Source organism: Thalia democratica, chromosome 1, assembly GCF_965202585.1.
Source record: "Thalia democratica chromosome 1, ktThaDemo2.hap1.1, whole genome shotgun sequence".
In the NCBI taxonomy this organism is placed as follows: domain Eukaryota; kingdom Metazoa; phylum Chordata; class Thaliacea; order Salpida; family Salpidae; genus Thalia; species Thalia democratica.
Genome location: NC_139165.1, coordinates 57,197,389 through 57,223,439, shown reverse-complemented (window position 1 = coordinate 57,223,439; position 26,051 = coordinate 57,197,389). Strand labels below are relative to the sequence as shown.

At 24.3% G+C, this 26,051-nt stretch overlaps 2 protein-coding genes across 2 annotated transcripts; one reads left to right on the top strand and one right to left on the bottom strand.

Annotated features, from left to right (window-relative positions):
• Window positions 1-1,419: 1,419 nt before the first annotated feature.
• On the bottom strand, window positions 1,420-10,690 carry LOC145843917 (uncharacterized). Its single transcript, XM_082951196.1, has 3 exons — window positions 10,587-10,690; window positions 6,543-6,567; window positions 1,420-2,334 (listed from the first exon to the last, which is right to left on the bottom strand). The coding sequence occupies exon 3, from the start codon at window positions 2,234-2,236 to the stop codon at window positions 1,949-1,951; it is 288 nt and encodes a 95-aa protein (XP_082807322.1). The 5' UTR covers window positions 2,237-2,334; window positions 6,543-6,567; window positions 10,587-10,690; the 3' UTR covers window positions 1,420-1,948.
• An 11,501-nt stretch (window positions 10,691-22,191) lies between these two features.
• Window positions 22,192-25,595, top strand: LOC145829275 (phosphopantothenoylcysteine decarboxylase-like). Its single transcript, XM_082937029.1, has 2 exons — window positions 22,192-22,406; window positions 24,879-25,595. The coding sequence occupies exons 1-2, from the start codon at window positions 22,242-22,244 to the stop codon at window positions 25,260-25,262; spliced, it is 549 nt and encodes a 182-aa protein (XP_082793155.1). The 5' UTR covers window positions 22,192-22,241; the 3' UTR covers window positions 25,263-25,595.
• Window positions 25,596-26,051: the final 456 nt, after the last annotated feature.

The following is a 26,051-nucleotide window of genomic DNA, read 5'->3' as shown; positions in this document are numbered from 1 at the left end:
TTTTATATTTTATTTTACAAAGCTTTTCAAAACTATACAAGTTCCATTTTCAAGTGATAAATGTTAAATGAAATTTGAAAAATTTTTGGTTACTGAACAGCTCAAAAAAAAAATTTAAATTATGACGTATGAATAAATTAAAACAAATAAAAAATTTATAGGTTTAGCAAGTAAAACTAAAGGTATGTTTATTAATAAATTGTCAATAATTTTGCTTTTTCATTTAATGCTATTTAACTTAGGTCGCTCTTCCTCAATCAATATTGATTCCAGGCTGTAGAATTCGCTTTGTTTGCATCGTTTCATAACCTCTAAATTTTGTACTTATTTCAAGTTGTTCATACGTCATAATTAAAATTTTTTTTTGAGCTGTTACTAACCAAAAACGTTTTAAAATTCGTTTAATAATTATCACTTGAAAATGGAGCTTGTATAGTTTTGAAAAACTTTGTGAAATAAAATATAAAACAAAATGACTAACCTGTTAATAATATGTTGCAAATGGTATATAAATACGTTTAAAAACCTTCCTATAATAGTACTTAAGTTATAATAATTTATTTAATCTAATAGTGTTTATATTTGAATTATCTTAAGTGAATTATTATAACATAAATATTTTTGTTGTTTTAATAAATATTTGTCTCAATAACATATATGTCAGAAATAACAGTTTAACAATACTTTTATATAAATTATTATAAGGCAGATATTCGTAGACTTTAAATATTTTTAATTTTTCGCCTAATTTTAAATCTATTAACCACGCTTGTCGTTCTTTTTTTTTTTTGTTAAGTAAAAACATATTGTGAATAATATGCTAATCTATAATTTCTGAATTTCTAGTTATTTTGAAACTTAAAAAACACTGTTTACAGCCCAAAATCGAGCTAATTTTTTGCTTATTTGTTTTCTAAAAGTCAGTTTTTTTATGATGTTAATTATGCTAATAACTTTACGTTTAATTCAACAAATAACATTTTAAGCGGGCAATCTAGTTTTTTTGTTCTTCAATATTTAATTATGTTCAATAGAAAGTTCAAAAAGCACTTTTTACAACTCAAAAGTCGCGCTTACTTTCATTTTGTTTTTAGTGAATGCAGAGAAATTTTTTTGAAAATATCATGTTTAAAGGTTAAGCATTTTAAATGGATAGTTAAGCTTTTTTAAATTACAGAATTTCAATCTATACTAATTACAAAACGTAAAAATAGTTTTTATAAAGCAACAAATTTGATGTTTTATTGTTACCAACTTATTTTAGAATAAATTTTTTGTAATCTTTTGCCATTTTTCTTTTTCTTTGTTTAATAAATACAAAGCAACATTTTTTGCAATCAGTCAAGTTTGATATTTTCATTTAAGACATAAATGAAATATATTTGAAGTGAAAAAAATTTAAAAATTAGATGACATAAACCAAAGATATTATATAGAGTTTTATCTAACAACCTAGAAACTACCAAAACATAATTTATGATCGTTGAGTTTATTAGAGTTTTTGAACATTATATAGAAAAGAGAAACAATTCAAGAGATAATTATAATGGTTTATTTAAATATACGAGCTACAATTTAATTTTATGATATATATTGGTTGGCTATTTAAAAATCTAACAAATACATACACGCTAGCAATTGAAAATCAATCAAAGATAAAACATATACATACTTATTTCATTATCATTCGGTTGAAACTAATTTATATGCTCTGACCACAAAAATCATAAAATATTTACTTTATATTTAGTCTTTAGTTATTGTTATACATCTCGATTACATTTAAAAATACTTAGTATATAAAAAAGTTAGCCACCTAAAATTAGATTCGTTTAATACTTTAAAAAATTAATTTAATTCAGTAATAGTAACAACTAACTAATTAAAATGAAGTTAAAAAAAAAATTTTTTTTTTTTCATAAAAGTAAACCACAGTCAACTACAACCGCTACAAATGCATTTTAAAACCAAGTCCAGGGGCTGATTCACCAAAAAAGCTTCCTACCCATTCTTCTTGATTTTCGTCCTGGAAAACTCCCTTTCCCTCAAATTGATTATTAAAAAATTGTCCATCATATATGCATTTGTCATTAAAAGTAAGCTTACCATCACCTTGATAATTCCCGTTTACAAATTGTCCCTCATATGTTGTCCCGTCTTTGAATTTCAAACATCCAAGCCCGTTCATGCGATCATTAAACCACTCACCCGTGTAGGTGAGCCCAATTGGTAACATAGAAATATTGGTACCAAAACCACATCTTTCTATTTGTCCATTAGATCTTATCCGGTATTGCCCATCATAAGTATCGCCATTTGCAAAAAGAAATTTACCTACAATTGATTTAAAGTTACACTATTTGTTAAAGAAAAAAAACAGTGAAAACTTTTAAACTTATAATGTTATAAAAATCATACATAATTTAAATTTAGCAAGATATTTATTTTCTCTAAATTACAAAAAATCATCAAATTATTAAAGAGTTCTAAAAAATAAATAAGCTGGTATTGTCGCTATCTCGACGTTCTACTTATACACTGTTATTGGCCTGGTTTATAACGCAACGTGCGCTCTAACTTGTATAGTAGATGCCCCAAGATAACGCTTAAATTGTAGTTGATAAATTGACTAATATGACTTACTTACTATTTACTAAAGGTATAATAAATCAATTACTTAGACTAATTTAAACTTAGTTCGAATCTGTGATAATGATTATATTTACAATGAAACTGCGAAACGAAAAGATGATAAAATACTGCACAACATTACACTAATAAATAAAATTATCAATTCTTTTAAAAGACGAAAATACTTAAATCAAAGAAACTAAAAAACTAAACGTTTAAACCAAACTCAAAAAGTGTTTTAAAATCGGAATCAACTCGACAAACAAAACTGAAACTAGCAACAACTTAAGTGCGGCGAAAAGCCGCGCTGACTTCAGTTCGCTGCAACGCAGTAGAAACTCAAAGCCCAAATTACGCGCGATATTCTTAATTTATACTCGCTTGAGAGAAAAGAAGAAAATAAAAAAGAGACAATTACCGTGTAAGCAGCACAGTATAAACAACAAATTTTTACTTAAACTTCACTAACAGCATAATCTTTAAAATATAGCTATTACTAAAGTGTTTTAAGTCTGAACTTAGTCTGAACTTTTAAGTCTGAACAAATAAATCTACTAGTCTGAATTGAGTCATCGGTATTTAACTAGGAAACAAATTAATATTAATTTTTTTTAATAAGTAAGATTTAAGGAAATAAGGCATTAAATACTAGAGATCAAAAATCAGAGCCCGTTGGAAAATTAAAAATGATTTTATAACAATTACTTTATTGACTAGCAAAATATTACTGCTCATAAAATATGTGGTCTGCAGAGTTTTGTAACATAACTTACATTAGAAAATTTCATATAAAATTACTTATATATGTGTTAGATATATTTACTACAAACATACATTTGTACATTAAATAAAAATGAGATGTTAAATTTAATCTAACGGTAGAAACCAGGTTTTAATAGTTAAATTTAAGTTTTGTTTTCAACAAAAACAGTATAGTTTTATAATATGTCCTGGACAAGACGTTAAAAGGTATCCGTGGTGTGCGACTCAATAACCGAAAGGTTCTTCGTTCACCAGGTTCTAGAACCAAACATTTTGAGCGTATTTTTGTCGTTCAATAAACTATAATAATAATATGAACAATAAAAATACATTAATAACATTCTATACTTTAAGTAAGTTTATACCATACAATTATACTGCTGTACTTGAATATAATCTTAGATGTAACTATTACTGTTGAACAAAATTTTACATCTTGTCCTTATTTACAACTTCTAAGTAAATATATATATCGGATTTTTAAAATAAAAATTACTTTGTCTCAAATGAAGAGTGAAAATTTGATGTTCTGTAAAACCTGACTTATATTTCATTCTTTAAGGTTTCATAAGAGCAAATGTTAATGTTTGTTAAAAAAATACCTTACTTCCCTCTAATACCTTTAACTTTATTCAAAAGTAATAAAAGTTTAGTTTCAAATTTTATGGAAAATAGAAAACAAATTTTAGTGGATCATTTATTTTGGGACTTTAATTCTTTTTAAACATTAACTAAAACTTCACCTTTACATACATAAAAATTATTATTTTTCACTTAAAGTATAGCATCAAAATTTTTTGTGTATCTTTTAGTTTTATAGATTACTTTTTGAGATTTTTGGATATGGTGTTCAATACTTTTAATTAACAATTTATTGTTTAAGATGCAATTATATTGTATGCAGGATTGCCAATTTTTAAGGTAAAAAACTAGTTTTATGTGATAAAAAACTAGACTGAGTCACTACAAACAGGGTTCTCACTAATTTTTTTCAAGAACTCACAGAAAACTTTTTAAATAAAAATTGTCCGTTAGTAAGCTCTTAAAATAATTAAAGAATATATCTATATAATAAGCTTTAACTATTTTATGCTAGTAGACTTTAAACTTTATTTGTGTAGAAAAAATTAACAAAATAATTAACGATTTTAGAAAAAAGGTGTTTATTTAAAAATCTGGTGTGCACAGGACTTTTCCTTAATTTATCTACTGTGCACAGATATTTAAGAGTTAGAGAACAACTAACTTAAACTTATTTTTATCTTTCGCTTACTTATAATACAAGTTTAACAGGTAATACTGTTAAACTTACTCAGGGTTCGTGCGCAAATTTTTCTATTTTATTCTGATTTAGACCAATATAGCCTGATATTTCTTTAAATAATGGAAAATCCCTTTAGAAGTCATTTTGGGTATCGGGGTGGGGGTCTTAAAAAGTAAATTAACAAAATATAAATGTTCACAAACACTACGTTTAAAGAAAATAAAAGTTAACAAAGTTATTAAACTTTATTTATCAACCATCTATCATTGAAATTGGTTTTTCCCATAACTTTTGATATAATGCTATCACTAAACTAATTTCTTCTACGTTTTTTGAGATAAATGCCTCAAACTTTTAGGAAATGTTCCTTGCAATATTTAGAAAATTCTGTTGGAACAAAGTTTTGAATAATAAGAAATTCTACAAAAAATTAAACAAAAAAACAGTTTTTTTTTGTCATAAAATTATTATTTTTTAATTTTCTTAAATTTTTTAATGACATAATTTTCTAAATATAGCAAGAAAATTTCCTAAAAGTTTGAGGTATTTATCTCAAAAAACATAGGAGGAGATATTTTTTTAATTATTTCTAGTTATTCCCGGTTTTAGTTTGTGCCTCCCATAAGGCTCATATTATAGTCTCCGACCTGCTATATCTCAAAAATTGTTTTGAGCTTTTTAAACCTGTAAAAATCAACTTGTAGCTAAAATAAAAAAAAGTTGGTCCAGCACTAGAAAAAAAAATTACTCAAGAAAATTTAGTGTTTTTCAATATTCTTTAATTTTATCCAGGAAAAACCTAAAAAGTTAAGAGCATGTATAAACTAGCCCAAGTCAGTCTTAGTTAATTAAAACGCTTTAAAAATTTCAATTATTTACTCAAGTGATAAGTATCAACTAATTTTAATAAAACTACACATAATTAAGGCCATAGGGGTGGTAAACCATGTTTTTTACAAGTTGATCTTATTTTAAAGAGTTTTTTCTAAGCTTGTAGATGCTTTTTATTGTTTTAAAAAATTAAAACTACTTTTTGAGATATGACTAGTCCAAGTCGGGCCGCATAATAGTTTCCCTATGGAAAACTAAAACAGCGAAAAAAGACTACTTAATTTAAAATCTATCTCCTCCTACATTTTTCAAGCAATCTTCTTCAAACTTTCACAGTCTAACCTTTATACAATAAAAAAAAACGTTACTTTAGAACTAAAAAAAAATTGTAAACATTTTTTTTAGAAAATAAACACTTTTTTTTTTTTTGTGACAAAATTTTTTTTTTACATTATTAAAATTCTAAAGTCAATTATTTTAATTTTAATAAAAAGAACATTTCCTGAAAATTTGTAGAAGATTGCTTGAAAAATGAAGGAGGAGATAGATTTTTAGTGATTTTTTTCAATTTCCAAGAATATTGACGGCAAAAAGTTTAAGGTCCATATGTTTGTATCAAAAACTTTTTACAAAAAGTAAAATATCTCAAAAGTTAAATGATACTTTTGAATTATATAAAAACAGGCTTGTAATTTGTATTTAAAGCTTTTATATAAAAGCCATACTTAATTTTTGTAAAAAAATGTTGGACCCCCCCTTCCCTATGGCCTTAATACTTACTTGGTTTTTTTAAAACATCACTCAAGTTAGTATCTCTGTTGAAGCTTATACTTTTAACTCTTTTTGAAAACTAGGATATAGTTATAAGTTGCTTTTTAATTTATTTCTTTAAAGTTCTAGTTTAAATAATATTTAGTGTTAATAGATTAAACATCTTTTTGCACTTATTATTTACACTAAAGATTTGTTGTTAAAAATAATTGAAAGTAAAACAGTTAAATAAAGTGTAATACTGAGAACTAACTAATTAAAAGTAAACAAAATTAATCCTTACCCTCTTTGATCTCAGTTTTTGTTTTCTGAAAAAAAGGTATAATTGAAATAGTGTAAGGTAACATTTTAATTTTGAATAACTTTTTTCTAATATTCAAATACCATTTGCAACTTATTAAGAATATATTTTTTATTTTCCAAAACTTGTAAAACTTAAAGCTTTTCGAATCTTATCTCTGATTCTTTTTCAAAAGTTTAATGAAATGTTAAACATTTTGATTAGTGATATAAAGTTTGTTAACTAATTTTGACGTAGTTGTACAAAGTTATAAAAACATGCTAGTAGTAGTAACAAAAAATTAATAAAAATAATTGAGTTAATATATTGTTAGTAGGGCTTCTTTCCATTTCAAAAAATTAGCATATTTAGTTTTGGTTTTTCTTTTTTGATGAGCACTGATTCCTCTTCTTTGTGGTCAGCAACTCTTCTAAACATTTGACGTGAAGTATCCCCAATATAGTAAATGATCTGGTCTACAAAGCAGGTATACTTATATATGACAGGTATACTTCATATATTATAAGTATACCTACTCTGTAGACCACAGAACCTCCTATATTGGGGATAATTCGCGTCAAATGTTTAAAGAGTTGCTGACCACAAAGGAAAGGATAAATGCAGTGCTATTTTGAGCACTTGCACCATTGTACACAATGTCAAAACTCCAATATTGATAATATTTTCAAAGTCCTTAAAAGGTGTTCCCGAGGTGAGCTTTATAGATTGGAATCAATGCTCATCAAAAAATAAAAGCCCAAAAATAATTATGCAAGTTTCTGTGTATGGAAAGAGAGCCCTTTTAACAATATATGAACTTAATTATTGTTATCAATTTTTGTTTTACTAGCATGTTTTTTATAACTTTGTACAACTACTTAATAAGTAATTTAGAAATTCTTTTTTAATATTCAAATCTGTTTAACATTTCATTTAACTTTTAAAAAAGAATCAGAGATCAGATTTGAAAAGCTTCAAGTTTTACAAATTTTTGAAAATGAAAAAAATTCTTGATAAGTTGCAAGTGGTATTTATATACAAAAAATTCTTTCGGACAATAGATTTTTTTTTTTTTTCAAGTATATAGTAAATATAAGTGGTTTTTAACAATTTCTAAAGTTGTGCAAACTGCACTATAAATATTTGAATTATTATTAAAAAAGAATATTTGTTATGTTTTGATTGTCTTAATATAGATATTGTATGAACTGTTACTTTATGTGAATATTATGATTACTTAACAAAAAACTAAACTAACATCACTAAACTTTTTTTTATCTTACTAAATTTTCTGTATACAAAAGAACAATTTATATGCACACTGCTGTGCACACAATGATACCATTAATATATAAACACATAGATATACTATCTTATACTGTTATCATATGAAAACTATACCATTTGCTATAACCAGGTAGTTATTCTTAATGACAACAATAATTTCAACATAGTTAATTGGTAAGCTTTTTTAATACTTCTGCACATATTAGTTTAACCTAAAACTTGGGTGTGGTCAAATATTTCTAACATTATGCATTTTATTAAAAACAATAAAATCTGTAAGACTTATAATAGGAATACAATCAAAACTTTGTATAGCTGTCTACTTGACATGAAAATTATCATCTACTCTCACAATATTTAGAAGAAGCAAGCAAAACGGATAAAATGTGCAACTGTAGAACTAAGCTTAATTTCCCATTTAATAGTAAATGCCTTTTAAAGAGTAAATACAAAGCTAGTCAGGCACAAGGAATGTGTTTCTTTCAAAACGAGATTTCAACAGCACAAGTATAGTATTTTGAAGAAATCTCAAGCAACAGCCCTGGCTATATTTGCTATTATAATTAACATCAAGTTCTCTGAAATTAAATGGGGAATGCTATATAAAATCAACAGCTCAGTACTAAAAAAGGCAACTAATTGTTTCTTTGTAATCTAGAATGAATGACCATTGCTGAAGCAGATAGAGTTAAATAACTTAAAATAAGAAAAGAATTAAGTTCCATGTGCCCTCACTTCAGATTATGTTATTTCTAACTTATTGATTATTGTTGTACCTTTTTTATGTTTATTTTACTTCCAAAAGTTTTATTTTATTCCTCATTAAGTACTTATATTTATTAGTACTACTTAATTTTGATAAATGTTTTTACATAGTTTTTCATTAAATATTTTAAATTCTTTAAAAAACATCTGTTTTCCAATTATTTCCCTTAAATTTACTTAAGTATATAACTATAATGTCTAATATTTATTTTTATTATATTTATAGTTATTTTTATTGCTACTTAAAGCTTTGAAGATCCTTTTAGGTGAAACAGCGTAAGCCTAGTAACAATTTTTGAATAATCATTTGATATTTCTAACATCCACTGAAGGCAGAACTGGTAGCATAACAACTAAAATTTGAAAAGGCTTGAAACTGCTAGTATGTGATCCAAATGGCCATTGCTTGCCAAGATCTTGGTCGGAACAGATTTTGATTTTTAAAATGATCCAAATTCAGTTCTGGCCTAGTTTTGATTTAAAATAAAAAGTTATACCCGGTTACAGCTGGATCTCAATTTCACAATAAGATCCAGATTTGGCTGAACTCAATTTAAAAATAAATTCGTCCTAATTCAAACCTTTAATTTGAATTAATATCAAACCAAAACAACATAAGACTTTTTTAAATCAGAATCGGTCTGATCCTGATCTTAGCAAGCTATGGCTAAATCAGGCATTTGAACCTATTTGCCACAAGTTAAAACACATAACAAAGTTTAATTTCTAGAAGTTAAATTAACTAAACTAAGGTCATACAGATTCCACCTTGTTTTTTTAAACTGATCTTATGCTGTAGATTTAATTACAGATGTCAAACACTTTTTTCTACATCTAAAAATCTAAGTAGTTTTTAAGATATAAAACATTTAACTTGGGTTTTTTAAGTTCCTACAATAAAAAACTAAAATTTGGCATCTCTTGCTCAAAAAAAAAGACAAATTTTTAGCTAATATATTAATTTTAAAGAAAATTATCAGTGAATTATTGTAATCTGTACTTTTGTACAGAAAACAACTTAAAAGTTATCTATATTGCAAAATTAAATTACTGTTTATATATAACTGAGATTTTTACATTCTATGGCATCTAACTTATACTTTATACTCAAAACTTTGATAATGTAGCATTTTTAATGGTTTTATAACCCTTATGGCCTAAGGTTATTAAAGTCAATCTATGTTTGAAATTATTAACAACAGACTTACAGATAACAACATTTATTAGTGTAAAAACTGTTATTACCTGAAAAAAAAAACTTTTACAATAAACATTGAAGCAGTATTTAAATTACATTAAAGAAAGTAAATAAATTATTAGAATAGTTTCTAATAATCTACAGCAGTTGTTTAAAACTTTTTTTAAATAAAACTTCATAAAAGTATCATATAAACAAAATTATAAGTAATTTCTAAGTTTTTCAAAAAAAAAATTGAAGAGTTTTCACTGGTAGATAACATGAAAATTGAATAATTTATTTTCCTGACTCCTGAGTTAATGATATTAATTTAGTTTTTTAATAAAATATTAAAATAATTGTTTTTCTAAATGAATAATATTACCTATCTTAGATAGCATTAAACAAAATAAATGTTGTGAAAGCTATAGTTATCAAAATACAATTTACACTGCTTAAAAAAAGATTTCCTAGTTTATAACCTATTTGTGAATGGAACAGTAGCCTTTCCAAAAAAAAAATAAATCTTAGCACTCAATTTAAATTTAACTAAAACCTATGTACATTTATAATTTATAAAATGTTTTAATAACTGTCTATACATAGATGTACAAAATTTTACTAGAACAAAATTTTTTAATGAGTACTAACTAGAACAAAAACAAAACATAAATAATTTTTTTTGAAGTTGTCTACGCTTAAGCATTTAAAGCAAAAAAAATATATAAATTGTTCATAAGTTTAAACATTGATTTTTTGAAACTTAAACTATTTGGCTATTACTTAAACTTAAATATTATGTTTTAAGAAAAAAAAACCTTTTTATGAGAAGTTTCAATAAAAGCTTCTTCAGATAACTTTACTTCTAAATCACCATCAGGATATTCACTTTTAACAATAGAAATATACTTAATTCCAGACATTATCTGTCAAAAAACAAAGCATTGTGTACTAATCTAATTTAGTTTTCAAAAGATTAACATTTGCTGAAGTTTTTTTTTTTTATAATATTTATGTAAACTACATCAGGCTAGCCACTGGTATATTGGAAATTTATTAATTAATAAAAAATTTTATTTTTAATTTTTAAGTACAATTTATTTTTGTTAATTTGAAAAATTAAAACGTTTAATTTATAACTTAAGGGGATTAATGCAAGGGGATTTGAAATAATTTTTCTTTTAGAACAAACAACATAGGATATTATTAAAAAGGTAAAAATGATAACTATAAATTGCAGTTTACATAAAATTAAAGATGCAATTTGATTTTTATATATATTCAGTTTTTAGAAACTTTGTAATATAGTTATTTGTCTTAACTAAAATTTATTGCTCAACTTACTGGAATGTAAATATATTATTTGAATAATAATGTAAGTGCAAATTTAAGTATTTTATTCACCACCAGGTTTTGGTGAAAAATATTAAGTGCAGTTTACTTTCTTATTATACTTAAAAAAGCGTAACTTTTTTGCCACTAAAACCTGGTTGTGAATAAAGTACTTAAATTGGCACTTGTATTATTACTCAAAAACTTTGTTATAAAAATTATGAGGTATTTTTTTATCAAAAATAATTTAATGTTTTCTTAAAATAAAATTTCCTATATACTCAAGTTATAATAACAAACTTCCAGACATCGTAATTTTTACACTGAACAAAATCACACTGGACAAATATAGTTGCTTTTTAAAGGTAAAATTTTTAAAACATTAGGTAGAACTTTGGAAAACAAACTGCTTCATGACTGTACATTTAACAACATTAAATACATTTTGTATTATCATTACAATATGTTTTTTTTTTAAAGAACATACCTATCTTTAAAATTGAATAAACTTAAAATACATTGGGATTTATTATTGAGGCCCCTTAGATTTCTTTTTCATTTTTGAATAAAATGTGTCTATTCTATAACAGAGGCCATCAAACAAATAAATGATGAATAAAGAGGTGTAATTTTTAGATTAAAGAATGCTTTTAAAGAAAAAAATTGTATGTTAAAACAAATTAGGCTCTTAATCTAGTAGTTACTAATGTTTTATTTTTGATTATTTAACCACATCTTTTATTTGAAAAAAATATATTCATAATTGTATTAAAACTAGATTTTTAAAATTTGGCCAAGTGAAGACTTTTTTTTTATTTTTTCAGATGGTGGATTTTTTTCCTAGTAAAAATGGATCCAATGGCAATTTACAAAAGGCTGCCGTAATTATTATAAGCAATTTTAGTTCTAGCTTTTTAGTTACCATAACAGCTTTTCCGCTTTAGGTAACATTTTATATACTTAACTTTCTGGCTTGTCTAATCAAATTACACAATGAAGTTTTAGTTTATAACCACAGTGATTTAACAAAAGTGATGCTGTACGAATTTGACACGTTCCTTGATTTCACTTATGAATTAGAATACTAAAGTGTAAGTCAAAGTATAGTTGCAGAACATACAAACTACAAATAAAAAATATCAACTAAACATTTTTGATAAAAATTGTAAATTAACACTTTTGTAAGTAAAAAAGGTTAGGGAGATAGTATCATAATTTAGGTTACAGCCTCAATATTTAAAATATTTTAGTCTAGAAACATTTAATACATTTAGTTAATGTAGCGATTTTAAATGTTTTAGTTACTTAAACCTAGATCTAGATCCCAAGCGTATATTCTTGCCACATTAAGGTAAAAAGTAAAGTAATAAATCACCTAATTTCAATGTAGATAAATTTATAACAAATATGCTTAAAGTATTAAAAAAAAGTAAGAATTACTAAAAAAATTAAAAGTACCACAGATGTTCTTGTGCTAAAACTTTATTTCAACTAACGGCGTTTCACTGCTCTCAAACAAATTTAAGAACAGATCTACGGAGTCTATAGAATATTAACACACATTATAAAAAAAGCAGAAAAAGCATGTATTGTATAATTATGTATAGTGTTTATGTAGGTAGTAACTATAAATGAACTTTATGGTTTAAAAACAAAGTTTGGGATAAAAACATAAACCATAAATAAATAATTAATTTTTAAACCACAAAGTTCATTTATAGTTACTACCTACATAAACACTATACATAATTATACAATACATGCTTTTTCTGCTTTTTTTCTAATGTGTGTTTATATTTTATAGACTCCGTAGATCTGTTCTTAAATTTATTTGAGAGCAGTGAAACGACGTTAGTTGAAATAAAGTTTTAACACAAGAACATATGTGGTATATATTCGATAAGCTTAGCTTATCAGGATTTGAAGGATTTAACGCCTTTTAACGTTACATCTTATAAATTAAGAGTAGATGTTTTAAAAAACATCTACAGTTTTAATAGCCACAAAACATCAACAGCAGAGCACTTTGTTACCAGTACAAATCTAAAATATGGGAAATAATATAGTTTAAAATAGTTTAAGAAAAAATTCTCGTAATACTTTTGATTTAATTAAACCTTAAGTTTTTTATGTGTTTAGCTAAAACTGTGTACATAAATAAATGATTATATTGCCTGTTTATATACTTTTAACGTCATATGTATATTTTTGATTTAATTAACTGTAATTTGTTTAGACTTAGTTTGGATTTAATTAGTAAGAATAATGATTAGTTTTTTTTTAATAAACATTAAAAACTTACGTTTTAAATAGGTTTTGTTGATAATCTTGTCTTGCTTTTATGTGAGTTATTTTTCATGTTGCAGAAAACAGCGCAAAACTTTTCAGTTGCTTATAAAGATTGTCTTTTATATATTAATTTAGGAATTTATTCGTAGTTACGGTTATTTCTTAACTGTAAATTGCATTCGTAGCACATTGTTTCGTCGGATACTAGAAATTTTTTTGCTGAAATTATTCGATAAAACTTAATAACTTTGTTTACTAATATAGTTTTTATTGCTCTTGATACTTTTATAAAACACGTTTCAAAACTTCAATTTCTATGATATTGAAGCAAATTAAATTGTGTTTTTTTTTTTCAACAGTAGAATTTTTTATAGTTTTTAAAGGTGAATTAAAAAATTAAACAATCTACAGACTATTGTTGTATTGTATTAGTGATTTGTAGTTTGAATTAGATATTTTTTTAAGTGAGTTATGAGCCAGATTGTAGCTCTTGAAGAAAACCCCTCCCTACCCAAAATGGGTAGGCGTAGGAGTCACATATGCACGAAGGTCACTTTTAAACGGTGTTAATTTTGCATAAATACACTTTTGCACGAAGGGTCACTTTTGTACGAATTGATTTTTTTTTAATAATTGTTTTTTTTATTTCTATTGATAAATCTTTTTTGTTGTTTAGTGTTTTTTGTTTTTAATCAATGTTACCGCTAACCCTTACACTTGGTCGTTAACTTTTTTTGTTTTCTTAAAATTTTTTATTTTTTTACGCTCGTGCAAAAATGACCCTTTTTTAGCAAAATTGACCATTCGTGCAAAAGCGTTCTCGTGCATATTTGACCCGTTCCCACTCCTAGTACAACTAGTAAATTTAATTATCTATAACGGAAAATTTTCATATATAACAATTAATATCAAACAATCTTATCAAAGACAACAATTTAAAATGATGAATGTTTGCTAAAATTTCCAAGTTTACAATTTTTGCAATATTTGCCTAAAAATAGTATTAATAATAATTTAATTTACAACAAATAATATTTATAACATCTGCATTTGAAGTTTTTGTCCTGAAATTATAGTTTAAATTTACTAGTTATATATTTGAAGTTCTTTTATCTGTTAAGATAGTTCTACAAGAATTTTTATTTATGTATTGTTTCAGTAGCATCTATATATTATTAATAGTTGATATTGTCAACTACTTGAAAAAATTTAATTTAAAGAGTTTTGACTAAACGTTAACAGTTTCTCTTAACTTTGGATAATTATAAAAAATTGAGAAATCAATATGTTTTTGAGTTATGGACTAAGTAAAAATAAAATGTTTAGAAATCAAGAGAATATCTTTTAAGTATTTTTTTGTTAGTTGAAAACGTAAACTACTATTAAAACTTATAAACATTTTTAACTAACTGCTTTGACTCTTGTCTCTAAAATTATGTTATCTAAATAATAACTGTTACTTAGTTTTATACAAACACTACTTAATTTTTTTCTTCAGAATGTTCTTTGTAAAACAAGTAAAAAAAAAGGCCATAATCAACTAGTATTAGTGCAGCCGTAGCGAAGTTATTAGTGAGTCATAGTTGCCAGAATTTCTCGATTGTTCTTCTATTAGTTTTGTAAGAAAATTGACGTACACAATTTTTAGCCATTGAGTGTCACTCAAGAGCTATGTTATACTCGGGGACGGTTTCTAACTCTCGGTTTGAAATCTCACTTTTAAAATTAAGCTAAATCATTTGTAATAATGCAAGCTAGAAGTAGCTGCTTAAACTATAAAACATCTAAATTTAAAATGATCACATTTAGTATAAGAAAAAGTATCAGTATGCTTATACAAAAGCATTTTTTATCAAATTTTACTCATTTATGAAGTTAATATGGTGATTTAGTGGTGAATGTCACTTAAAAAAAAAATTAAATGCATTTCTTTATATCAAGCTGCAAGCTATAAATTTAAATTTTATGATTTTCATTCATACAAATAGTATGATGTGTAGAAAGGCTGACCTTAGAGAAGTGTACTTATAGTTATTCATACCCTTATTATAAGTTGTTTAAGCAAAAATTATAAAACAAAATGTAAAAAGTGTAATTGTTAAGTGTAATTCAAATATTTTTATGTTTTTACTCATACTATGAATAAGTTTTTACAAAATCTTTGAAAACAAACTAGAAATTTGTAGGTTTTCATGTTAAATTAGTTATTATAATGAATTATCCTAGCTTGTATCTTATATGCTTAGTGTACTAGGCTTGTTAGTTCATAAACTATAAAGTTTTAGTTATAGTAAACGTGCTAAGATAGAAAAAAAAAAATTAGTAAAAGTTTTTTTCTTTGTAAATTTTATACCGTATATAAAATTTTCACGGTTTTGCTTTATTAAATACTAGTTATATTTAACTAAATTTATAATTTAAAAGAAAATTGTAAACTTTTTTTAGTTGAAACAATTGATAAAAAGAAATTTTATAAGGTAAATACCGATTTTTATAATTAAAATTTTGTGCTATAACAGAAATTCAAATTTTTTAACGTCAATTTCTTTTTTTAAGTAAAAAAGTTTGTTTTAGAACAATTATCGTTGATTTGAATTTAGTTAAACAATTCTAATTTCAAATTCAAACTTAGAATTATTTTATAAAAATTATTAATAAGTGTTTATACAATTAATATTACAATTTATTTTTACATTATCAAATTAAAATTAATCAAAAAAATTAGCAAAAAACTTATAAAATAGTTAAAAGTTAATACTTTATTACATTTTTGTAACTACTAATTAATTGATCGAGTTTGTTAACGTCAAAAACTTTTTTTGGTAAAAAATTAACTTTAAATTATAAAGTTTGCTTAAGAAAAATTATCGTTGATTTTGTTTAGTTATTATTAAATTACACTAGTTCTAAAAAATTAACAAAAAGTTAAAAAATTGTTAAGAGTTAAGATTTTATTATAATTACATAATTATCAATTATTTGACAATTATGTTAAAATTAACTTAAAGATTTATAACACGTACATTGATCAGATGAAAAATATAATTTTCTTTTTGTGGTACTTCTTTTAGTCTATTAATGGTTCGTTTAAAGTTTATTAAAACCTTTACTACTTAATTCTCTTTTAAGCCCTGTTTTTACTATTCACAACTATTGATGTGAACAGTGAGTTTTGATATAAGTGAAATATACAAACCGAGAGTAAGAATCCTTCCCTTATACTCTATTTTGACTATCAATGAATTATTAGTTTACTGTCTAAAAATTATAGTGTAGTGCTTTTCTCAGAAACTTTTAGTTAATGGAGTAAAATTATTCAAGAAATACTAAAAGATATTTTGCAACCGAGCAGAACATATTCGGATATTGTTTTTTAAGTGATTAAAAAATAGTGGTAAATAGCATATTTTTACTTATTAGAGTACTTATGATGATTTCCAAATCTAAAAGTCTGGGTTCGCATTTCTTGAGCTAGCACACTTAGTTAATTTTGCAAATTTTGAGTTTGCCAGGGTTGCCACTTTACTTGGAATCCTGGAAAAACCTGGAGTTTGGGAAATTTTGAAAAATACCTGGAAAACCTGGAATTTTAAACAAAATTCACTAAAAAAAACCTGGAATTTTAAGTATTTTTGTATGTTCAGTAGATTGAGATCTTAATTGGCTAAGATTTTTTTCTGGCTAAGATTTGAAAAAAGTCTGAAAACGTTCTGCTTGAATAACTTCATCGCGGCTAATGTTGACTAAAGTAAAAACTGGCTAATGTTGGCTAATTTTGGCTAAAGTAAGAATTCGACTTACAGACTCATTAAAACTCATTTAAACTAAAAAACAAAATAAAAATTAATAGACTCAAGTTCAAAAGTTATATGTTAATAAGTTAAAACATAATCAATGAAAAACAAAATCAAAAAAAAATAAATAAAAATACTCTTGGTTGTTAATATTTATTAAACGAAAAAAAAACGATTATAAAGTATGTTTTAATTTTAAGAATCTCTTACATAAATCGGAAATCTTTAAGATATCGAGTAATACATCATCATATTACAATACATTTTTTTACAATATAGTTGAAAAGCTAATAACAATTTAAGTTAATTAAAATAATAATAAAAACGTTATAGTCACGTACAAATTAAATGAAAAACCTTCTATTTAAACTGCGCGTTATTTGTAAAAGTATTTGTTTTAGAGCTTAACAGTATTCTTGCATAAAAATCTCCACAGTTAAACACAAATTCATTTAAAACTTTATATAAATATGTTGGATTAAAAAAATTAGAATTTTAAACAAATCACTTTTATATATTAGCTAAAGTTGGCTAAAGTATAAACTTTCAATAAAATTAAACTTTAATAACATTTTATTTATAAAATTAATCAGTTTAATTTGAAAGATGTTATTACTGAATGTAAACCTCAGTAAAAAAGGTAATCATGATGTTAAAAATAGAGAGAGTAGCTCATTAACGCTGTATCCTAAAATGGTTTGGAATTTGAAATATCAGCAGAACAACAACCAAGAAAATATTATATTTTAAGTTGGTGAAACAGAATATAATTTGGTAAAGAATTTTAATAAGTAAAATAAATATGTATTAGAATTTTTTTATATAACAATAAATTTAACTAATATAATTTAAACATATTTTAAGTACCGTAACAGTAAAATTATAATAAACTTATACTGTAAAAAAAAAACTTTATAATAGTCTCATAACCGAAACAGAATAACTCTAGACCATTTCAAATGTTACATTAAAAGAGTTATAGATTTAATAAAGTACTAAGAGAATAAAAGATAGACTATGTCCTTGCCATAGTCATAACTTTAACAGCTTTATTTAAAATCTTGTCAAACTTTGTAAAATTGTTCTTAAATGTTAACTAACTTTCCCAATTAAAAGTTTTTTTAATTTTTTTTACTTAAAAAGTTATAGTCTTTTTAAAATTACATTTTTTACGTAAATGATCTGCGTTTAAACTAAGCGCTGTAACAAAAAGCATATATTTAAGAACTTAACACTTTTTTTCTAGGGTTCATAACTTCTATGTTTTTACTTGAAATCTTGTCAAACTTTGTAAAATCCTTTTTAAATGTTAACTAAACATCCCATTTAAACAAAATTTGTATATATATTGTACTTAAAAAGTTATAGTCTTTTTAAAATTATCTTTTTTACGTGAATGATCTGCTATTAAACTTAGCGCTGTAACAAAAAGCATATATTTAAGAACTTAACACATTTTTTCTAGGGTTCATAACTTCTATGTTTTTACTTTAAATCTTGTCAAACTTTGTAAAATCGTTCTTAAATATTAACTAAACATCACATTCAAACAAATTTGTATATATATTGTACTTAAAAAGTTAAAGTCTTTTTAAAATTACCTTTTTTACGTAAATGGTCTGCATTTAAACTTAGCGCTGTAACAAAAAGTTTAATAGCAGATCATTCACGTAAAAAAGGTAATTTTAAAAAGACTATAACTTTTTAAGTACAATATATATACAAATTTTGTTTAAATGGGATGTTTTGTTAACATTTAAAAACAATTTTACAAAGTTTGACAAGATTTCAAGTAAAACATAGAAGTTATGAACCCTAGAAAAAAAGTGTTAAGTTCTTAAATATATGCTTTTTGTTACAGCGCTAAGTTTAAACGCAGATCATTTTCGTAAAAATGGTAATTTTAAAAAGACTATAACTTTTTAAGTACAATATATTTACAAATTTTGTTTAAATGGGATGTTTTGTTAACATTTAAGAACGATTTTACAAAGTTTGACAAGATTTCAAGTAAAAACATAGAAGTTATGAACCCTAAAAAAAAGTGTTAAGTTCTTAAATATATGCTTTTTGTTACAGCGCTCAGTTTAATAGCAGATCATTCACGTAAAAAAGGTAATTTTAAAAAGACTATAACTTTGAAAGTACAATATATATACAAATTTTGTTTAAATGGGATGTTTTGTTAAGATTTAAGAACGATTTTACAAAGTTTGACAAGATTTCAAGTCAAAACATAGAAGTTATGAACCCTAGAAAAAAAGTGTTAAGTTCTTAAATATATGCTTTTTGTTACAGCGCTAAGTTTAAACGCAGATCATTTTCGTAAAAATGGTAATTTTAAAAAGACAATAACTTTTTAAGTACAATATATATATACAAATTTGTTTGAATGTGATGTTTAGTTAACATTTAAGAACGATTTTACAAAGTTTGACAAGATTTCAAGTAAAAAAATAGAAGTTATGAACCCTAGAAAAAATGTGTTAAGTTCTTAAATATATGCTTTTTGTTACAGCGCTAAGTTTAATAGCAGATCATTCACGTAAAAAAGATAATTTTAAAAAGACTATAACTTTTTAAGTACAATATATATACAAATTTTGTTTAAATGGGATGTTTAGTTAACATTTAAGAACGATTTTACAAAGTTTGACAAAATTTCAAGTAAAAACATAGAAGTTATGAACCCTAGAAAAAAAAGTGTAAATTTCTTAAATATATGCTTTTTATTACAGCGCTTAGTTTAAACGGAGATCATTAACGTAAAAAAGATAATTTTAAAAAGACTATAACTTTTTAAGTAAAAAAAATTAAAACATTTTTTAATTGAGAAAGTTAGTTAACATTTAAGAACAATTTTACAAAGTTTGACAAGATTTTAAACAAAACTGTTAAAGTTATGACTATGGCAAGGACATAGTCTATCTTTTATTCTCTTAGTATATTATTAAATCTATAACTCTTTTAATGTAACGTTTGAAATGGTCTAGAGTTATTCTGTTTCGGTTATGAGACTATTATAAAGTTTTTTTTTTACAGTATAAGTTTATTATAATTTTACTGTTACGGTACTTAAAATGTGTTTAAATTGTATTAGTTAAATTTATTGTTATAAAAAAAAATTCTAATACATATTTATTTATTTTAGTTATTAAAATTCTTTACCAAATTATATTCTGTTTCACCAACTTAAAATATAATATTTTCTTGGTTGTTGTTCTGCTGATATTTCAAATTCCAAACCATTTTAGGATACAGCGTTAAAGAGCTACTCTCTCTATTTTTAACATCATGATTACCTTTTTTACTGAGGTTTACATTCAGTAATAACATCTTTCAAATTAAACTGATTAATTTTATAAATAAAATGTTATTAATGTTTAATTTTTATTGAAAGTTTATACTTTAGCCAACTTTAGCTAATATATAAAAGTGATTTGTTTAAAATTCTAATTTTTTAATCCAACATATTTATATAAAGTTTTAAATGAATTTGTGTTTAACTGTGGAGATTTTTATGCAAGAATACTGTTAAGCTCTAAAACAAACACTTTTACAAATAACGCACAGTTTAAATAGAAGGTTTTTCATTTAATTTGTACGTGACTCTAACGTTTTTATTATTATTTTAATTAACTTAAATTGTTATTAGCTTTTTAACTATATTGTAAAAAAATGTATTGTAGTATGATGATGTATTACTCGATATCTTAAAGATTTACGATTTATGTAAGAGATTCTTAAAACATACTTTATAAGCGTTTTTTTTTTGTTTAATAAATATTAACAATCAAGACTCTTGATTCAAGAGTATTTTTATTTAATTTTTTTTTATTTTGTTTTTTATTGATTATGTTTTAACTTATTAACATATAACTTTTGAACTTGAGTTTATTTTTTTTTTTTTGTTTTTTTAGTTTAAATGAGTTTTAATGAGTCTGTAAGTCGAATTCTTACTTTAGCCAAAATTAGCCAACATTAGCCAGTTTTTACTTTAGTCAACATTAGCCGCGATGAAGTTATTCAAGCAGAACGTTTTCAGACTTTTTTCAAATCTTAGCCAGAAAAAAATCTTAGCCAATTAAGATCTCAATATTTTAAAACATAATTATTTTTAAAAAATAATTTTTTTATTTAAATTGATCTTAATATTTAAAAAAGTTAGGAGATTAATGAAAAGACAATGTAAACTTTTTAATTATATTAAACGTCTTATCAACAAAAATCATTCATTAGTTTAAAATTATAGTTGTCTAAGTAAATTCAATCTTAAAATAAAAGTAATAAATCCTTCTAATTTTTTAAAAGTAAACTATATGATTGTTTATGAATCTTTATTGAAAACTGACCCTATTAAATATATGTAAATTTATTTAATGTTTAGACTTTCAATAATTAAGAAAAAAAAGTTTAAAGTAACTTTAAAATGTGTATCCTTTATGTTAAAAAACAATAGTGAATAAAATCAAACTTTTTGTCATTATTAATTGACTAACTTATTTATCAAACATAGTTGTTAAGCATTGAACACTGTGTGATAACGAAAAGAGTACTGTTTAAATTTGATTTGACAAATTTATAAATTTATTACAAATAGTATTCTATTTTACTTAAAATAAATGAGAAAACCTCAAAACAATGTTATCAACATTTTAAAGTATTTTTATTTATAAAAAAATCTAGTTTTTTACAAAATGTAGTCTTCAAAATAGAAGAAAAAAATTTTCATATAGCTTATTGCTATAAGCTTCATATTGTAAATCTTCTTTTATATTTCAAATAAATAATATTAGTACACAAATATGCTATAAAACTAATAAATATTATGATGTAATTGTGAAAATTATATATGAAACAAACAATTGTACTGTTTCTCAAACATTACATTTTGTAATAAATTATTAAAGCCCTTAAAAAGGCTCAGTGAAAATTGAAAATAATTAGATTCTAGTTTATGTTTAATCTATTTTTTTATTTAATCATTTGCAAATTCTACTATAGCATTTATATTATTTATGAAAAGAAGTATGTTTTATTAAATTGAGTACTTTTGTTATGTCTCCAAACATTTTAATTGGGTGCACAGGAAGTGTTGCTAGCATTAAACTTGAAAGTTTAGTAACTCAAATCAAAAATAACTTTAAATCAAACTGCAATATAAAAGTTATTTTAACCTCTGCTGCAACAAATTTTGTACCATTAGAATCACTTGATGTTAAGGTTAATTGATATTTTTTTTAACAAAAATTAATATTATTAAATTTACTTTGTTTCATCTTAAGTATATATTTTATCAATATGATGGCCATTTAATCTTGAATAACCTAGAATTTGAAAATTTAGTCAAAAAACAACCTAGAAAAATCTGAAGATTGATACTTTTTCAGAAAAACTAGAAGTTTTGAAAAAATTTACATGTAAAATAATGAAATTTGGAAAGAAATTACACAAATAAAAAGTTTAGAATATTAAATCCTGTAAAAGACATTTAGAACACCATTTGTTACAATATGCTTTCAGTAATTTAAATTTATTTATTAACAACTTTAAGTTTAATTTTTTACATAAAAGAAACAAGAAAACTTGTACTTTAAAAAATATTTAAGATAATCAGAAAAACTATAAGAAGTTTTTAAAAACCTACGAGTCAAATAAACAAAGTAAAACTAGTTTTATTTATTTTAAAATGGAAGATGACAAAAATATTTCATGCAGCTTTTTGCCCCAATCTTTAGCAACGCTATTTGAATTTAGACTTCAAATATACAGTAAAGGATCATGACTAACTTTAAATTTTGCTTATGGTGTATTTGCGCAAAATTTTGACTTTGCTTCAAACTAACAACCAACACCTCAAATAAGTGAGCACAAAATTTAAAATCTTATAAATTTGTTATACTAAAAGAGTAGTTATTTTTATGTGACAAGACCATAAAAATTTGCTTTTCTTATTTAAACAAGCCTCTTGGTTTAACAACATATGATTCTTTTGAGCACAGTCTGCACACTGTGTTATCACCATAAGCTACTATAGGCTGTGCTCATTTTATTATTTCCTATGTGATTCTGAAGTTAATGTTTTTGTGCTTCAAGTAACAAACACACTTTAAAAGCTCAGTCTCCTTTTAGTACAGCCGCTTTAAAATATGTTTAAAAAATTAGAAAAATAAAATTTTATAATAATAATAAACAAAAAAATATTATTTTTTGTGTTTTGTCATGAATTTTATTTTAACAACTTTGTTTCAGCATATTTTGTTAAATATTGCCAGGAAAACTTTAAGGTATTTATCTCAAAAACGTAGGAAAAGATAGATTTTCAGTGATTTTTAATTTATTGTTTTGATTTTCTCCTCCAATAAAGAACCTATTGTACTCTCCAGCACTATAACTGGCCATGTATATATATTTTTTGAATTTAAAAATTCTGTGAAAAGCAACTTGTAACTTAGTTAAAACTAAACCAAATAAGACCAAGTTGTGAAAAAAGGTTTACCCCTTTTGCTCTTAAGTCAATAACTGGGGAACGGGTTAAATACACAAAGATATAATTGCACAAAGTTAGTAAATTGCAGGAGGGGACTTAATTGCTTGAGAACAAACTTGCACAAAGCCAATTTTGCACAAGGGCAAAAAATTGAACGGGAAAACAAAATTTTACAAAGACAATTTTGCACCAAGGGTCAATTTTGCACAAGTTACATTTTTGCACAAGAGTAAAAAATACAGACAGATAAAAATAAGCAGAATAAAACAACTGAAAAAATAAGTAAAAATAAATGTTACTGACCGAGGGTAAGGGTTAGGGGTAACAGTGATAGTAAAAATAAAAGCAAAAAAAATAAGTAGGAAATATTTTTATCAAAAAGTATTAATAATAAAAAAAAAAAAATTAATCAAGTAAAAAAGAAGCTATTGACCGAGGGTAAGGGTTAGCGGTAATAGTGATAGTATAAAATAAATTATAAACAAAAATTAAAAATTAAAAAAATATAAATAATAATAAAATAACTTACTGACCAAGGGTAAGGTTTATGGGTAACAGTGATAAAAAAAAAAAACTAAAAGTTTTTAAAATAATCAAATACTAAACTAGAAAAATTTAACTCTTACAAAGTTGTCTGCTGGTGCAAATATTTCTTTGTGCAAGAGTATCATCGTGCAATTTTATCTCCTTGTGAATAAGTGTCTTTGTGAAATTTTGTGCACTCGTGCAATTTTGTACTCTCGTGCAAACTTGACAGCTACCCAAATAACTGTGTTAAAAAATAAAACAATAATATCAACATATGAACTGATAGTTATTTTTAAGTTAAATGTATGAATCAGTAGCTTAATATAGGTGTTCTCTAAATGTTTTAGTTTGCGCCTCCCATAAAGATCCTATTGTTGCCTCCAACTTTGACCAGCTATATCTCAAAAAGTATTTTGAATTTTTAAAATCTGTAAAAAGCATCTCGTAGCTTAGTAAAAACTATATAATATAAGATCAAATTGTGAAAAAAAGTGTTTAACCCCCCCATTCCCTTAATTGTAGTTTGTATTTGTCAACTTACAACTAAGTTAGTATACTAACTAAGTGATAGTTGTTTATGCTGTTAATTTTTTAATTTTTATTAATATTAATTATTTATTAATGTAACACTTTACTATTAATTGAAGTGTAAAATAATGACATTAATTTTGTTATAGACTCTAACAGATGATGATGAGTGGAAAAAATGGGAAACTAAAGAAGTGTTGCACATTCAGCTTCGTAACTGGGCAGACATATTTGTAGTTTCCCCATTAGATGCAAACACGCTTGGTAAGCTTGCAGCTGGTATATGTGACAACTTACTTACTTGCGTTGCTAGAGCTTGGGATATCTTAAGTAAACCTCTCATTATTTGCCCTGCAATGAACACTCAAATGTGGCATCATCCTATAACTGAAGAATCATTGAATAAATTGAAAAGCTGGGGTTATATTCTGATACCACCAATTTCAAAAAAGCTTGCATGTGGCGATTTTGGTATTGGTGGAATGGAAAGAGTTGAAGTAATTGCTGCTAAGATTAATGAATTTTTAATGTGATATATTTATAAACTTAGTAATCATAATTTTTATGTATTTATTTGTTACTTAATTAGTATAAATTTCTGTTTTTCAAACTTGTTTACTGTTTATACAATTTTATAATAATTTGTAATTATTATTTTTACATTTTGTAAACAGTACTTTAAGACTTTCAGTCTTCAGATTTAGATAATATTTGCTTTTTGTTTTTTAACCTTTTGAACTGTTTTTATCATTTTGAGCTTCACCTAGTTTATAAAACTGTAAACTTAAGACTTATAATGATGATGTATGATTTATTGTTTGCAGAATGCATAAAACATTTTATCAAACTTTTTTTTAAATTAATAAAAAGAAGCATAATATGTTTTTACTGTGTTGATTTAAGTAATTCAAAATTAGTTTATAAAACGTTTTTGTAATAATTTAAATACACTATTCAAGGTTGCCAGTGACAAGTTGATACACACTCAGGCTTGTTTTATATGTTGAAGTTCTTTATGTCAACTCAGGCTAGTTTAAATTTTTTTAAGGTATTTAGGAAAACGTTAGCAAATATTGTTATTTAATGAAAACCTTTGGCTAGTTTTGTTAGGTTTAAAATGAATTTGAGTTGATTCCGTTTTAAATAAATAAGTGTTTTATAGTTAAATCAAGTTCTACTATTTTGTTTTTGTTAATATTTCAGTTTTGTTTGAGTTTTGTATATTTTATAATAATATATGTTTAGCTAGTTTTGGTTTGTTGATATGGAAACTAACTTGTGTGGATTTATTATTATGCATATGTATTATTTGGTATACTTAC

Excerpts from the sequence above, each read along its gene's own strand:
- LOC145843917 (XM_082951196.1), bottom strand. The coding sequence starts at position 2,236 with ATGTTACCAATTGGGCTCACCTACACGGGTGAGTGGTTTAATGATCGC.
- LOC145829275 (XM_082937029.1), top strand. The coding sequence starts at position 22,242 with ATGTCTCCAAACATTTTAATTGGGTGCACAGGAAGTGTTGCTAGCATT. Across the intron at positions 22,407-24,878 it reads TAGAATCACTTGATGTTAAG|ACTCTAACAGATGATGATGA; the intron begins GTTAATTGATAT and ends ATTTTGTTATAG.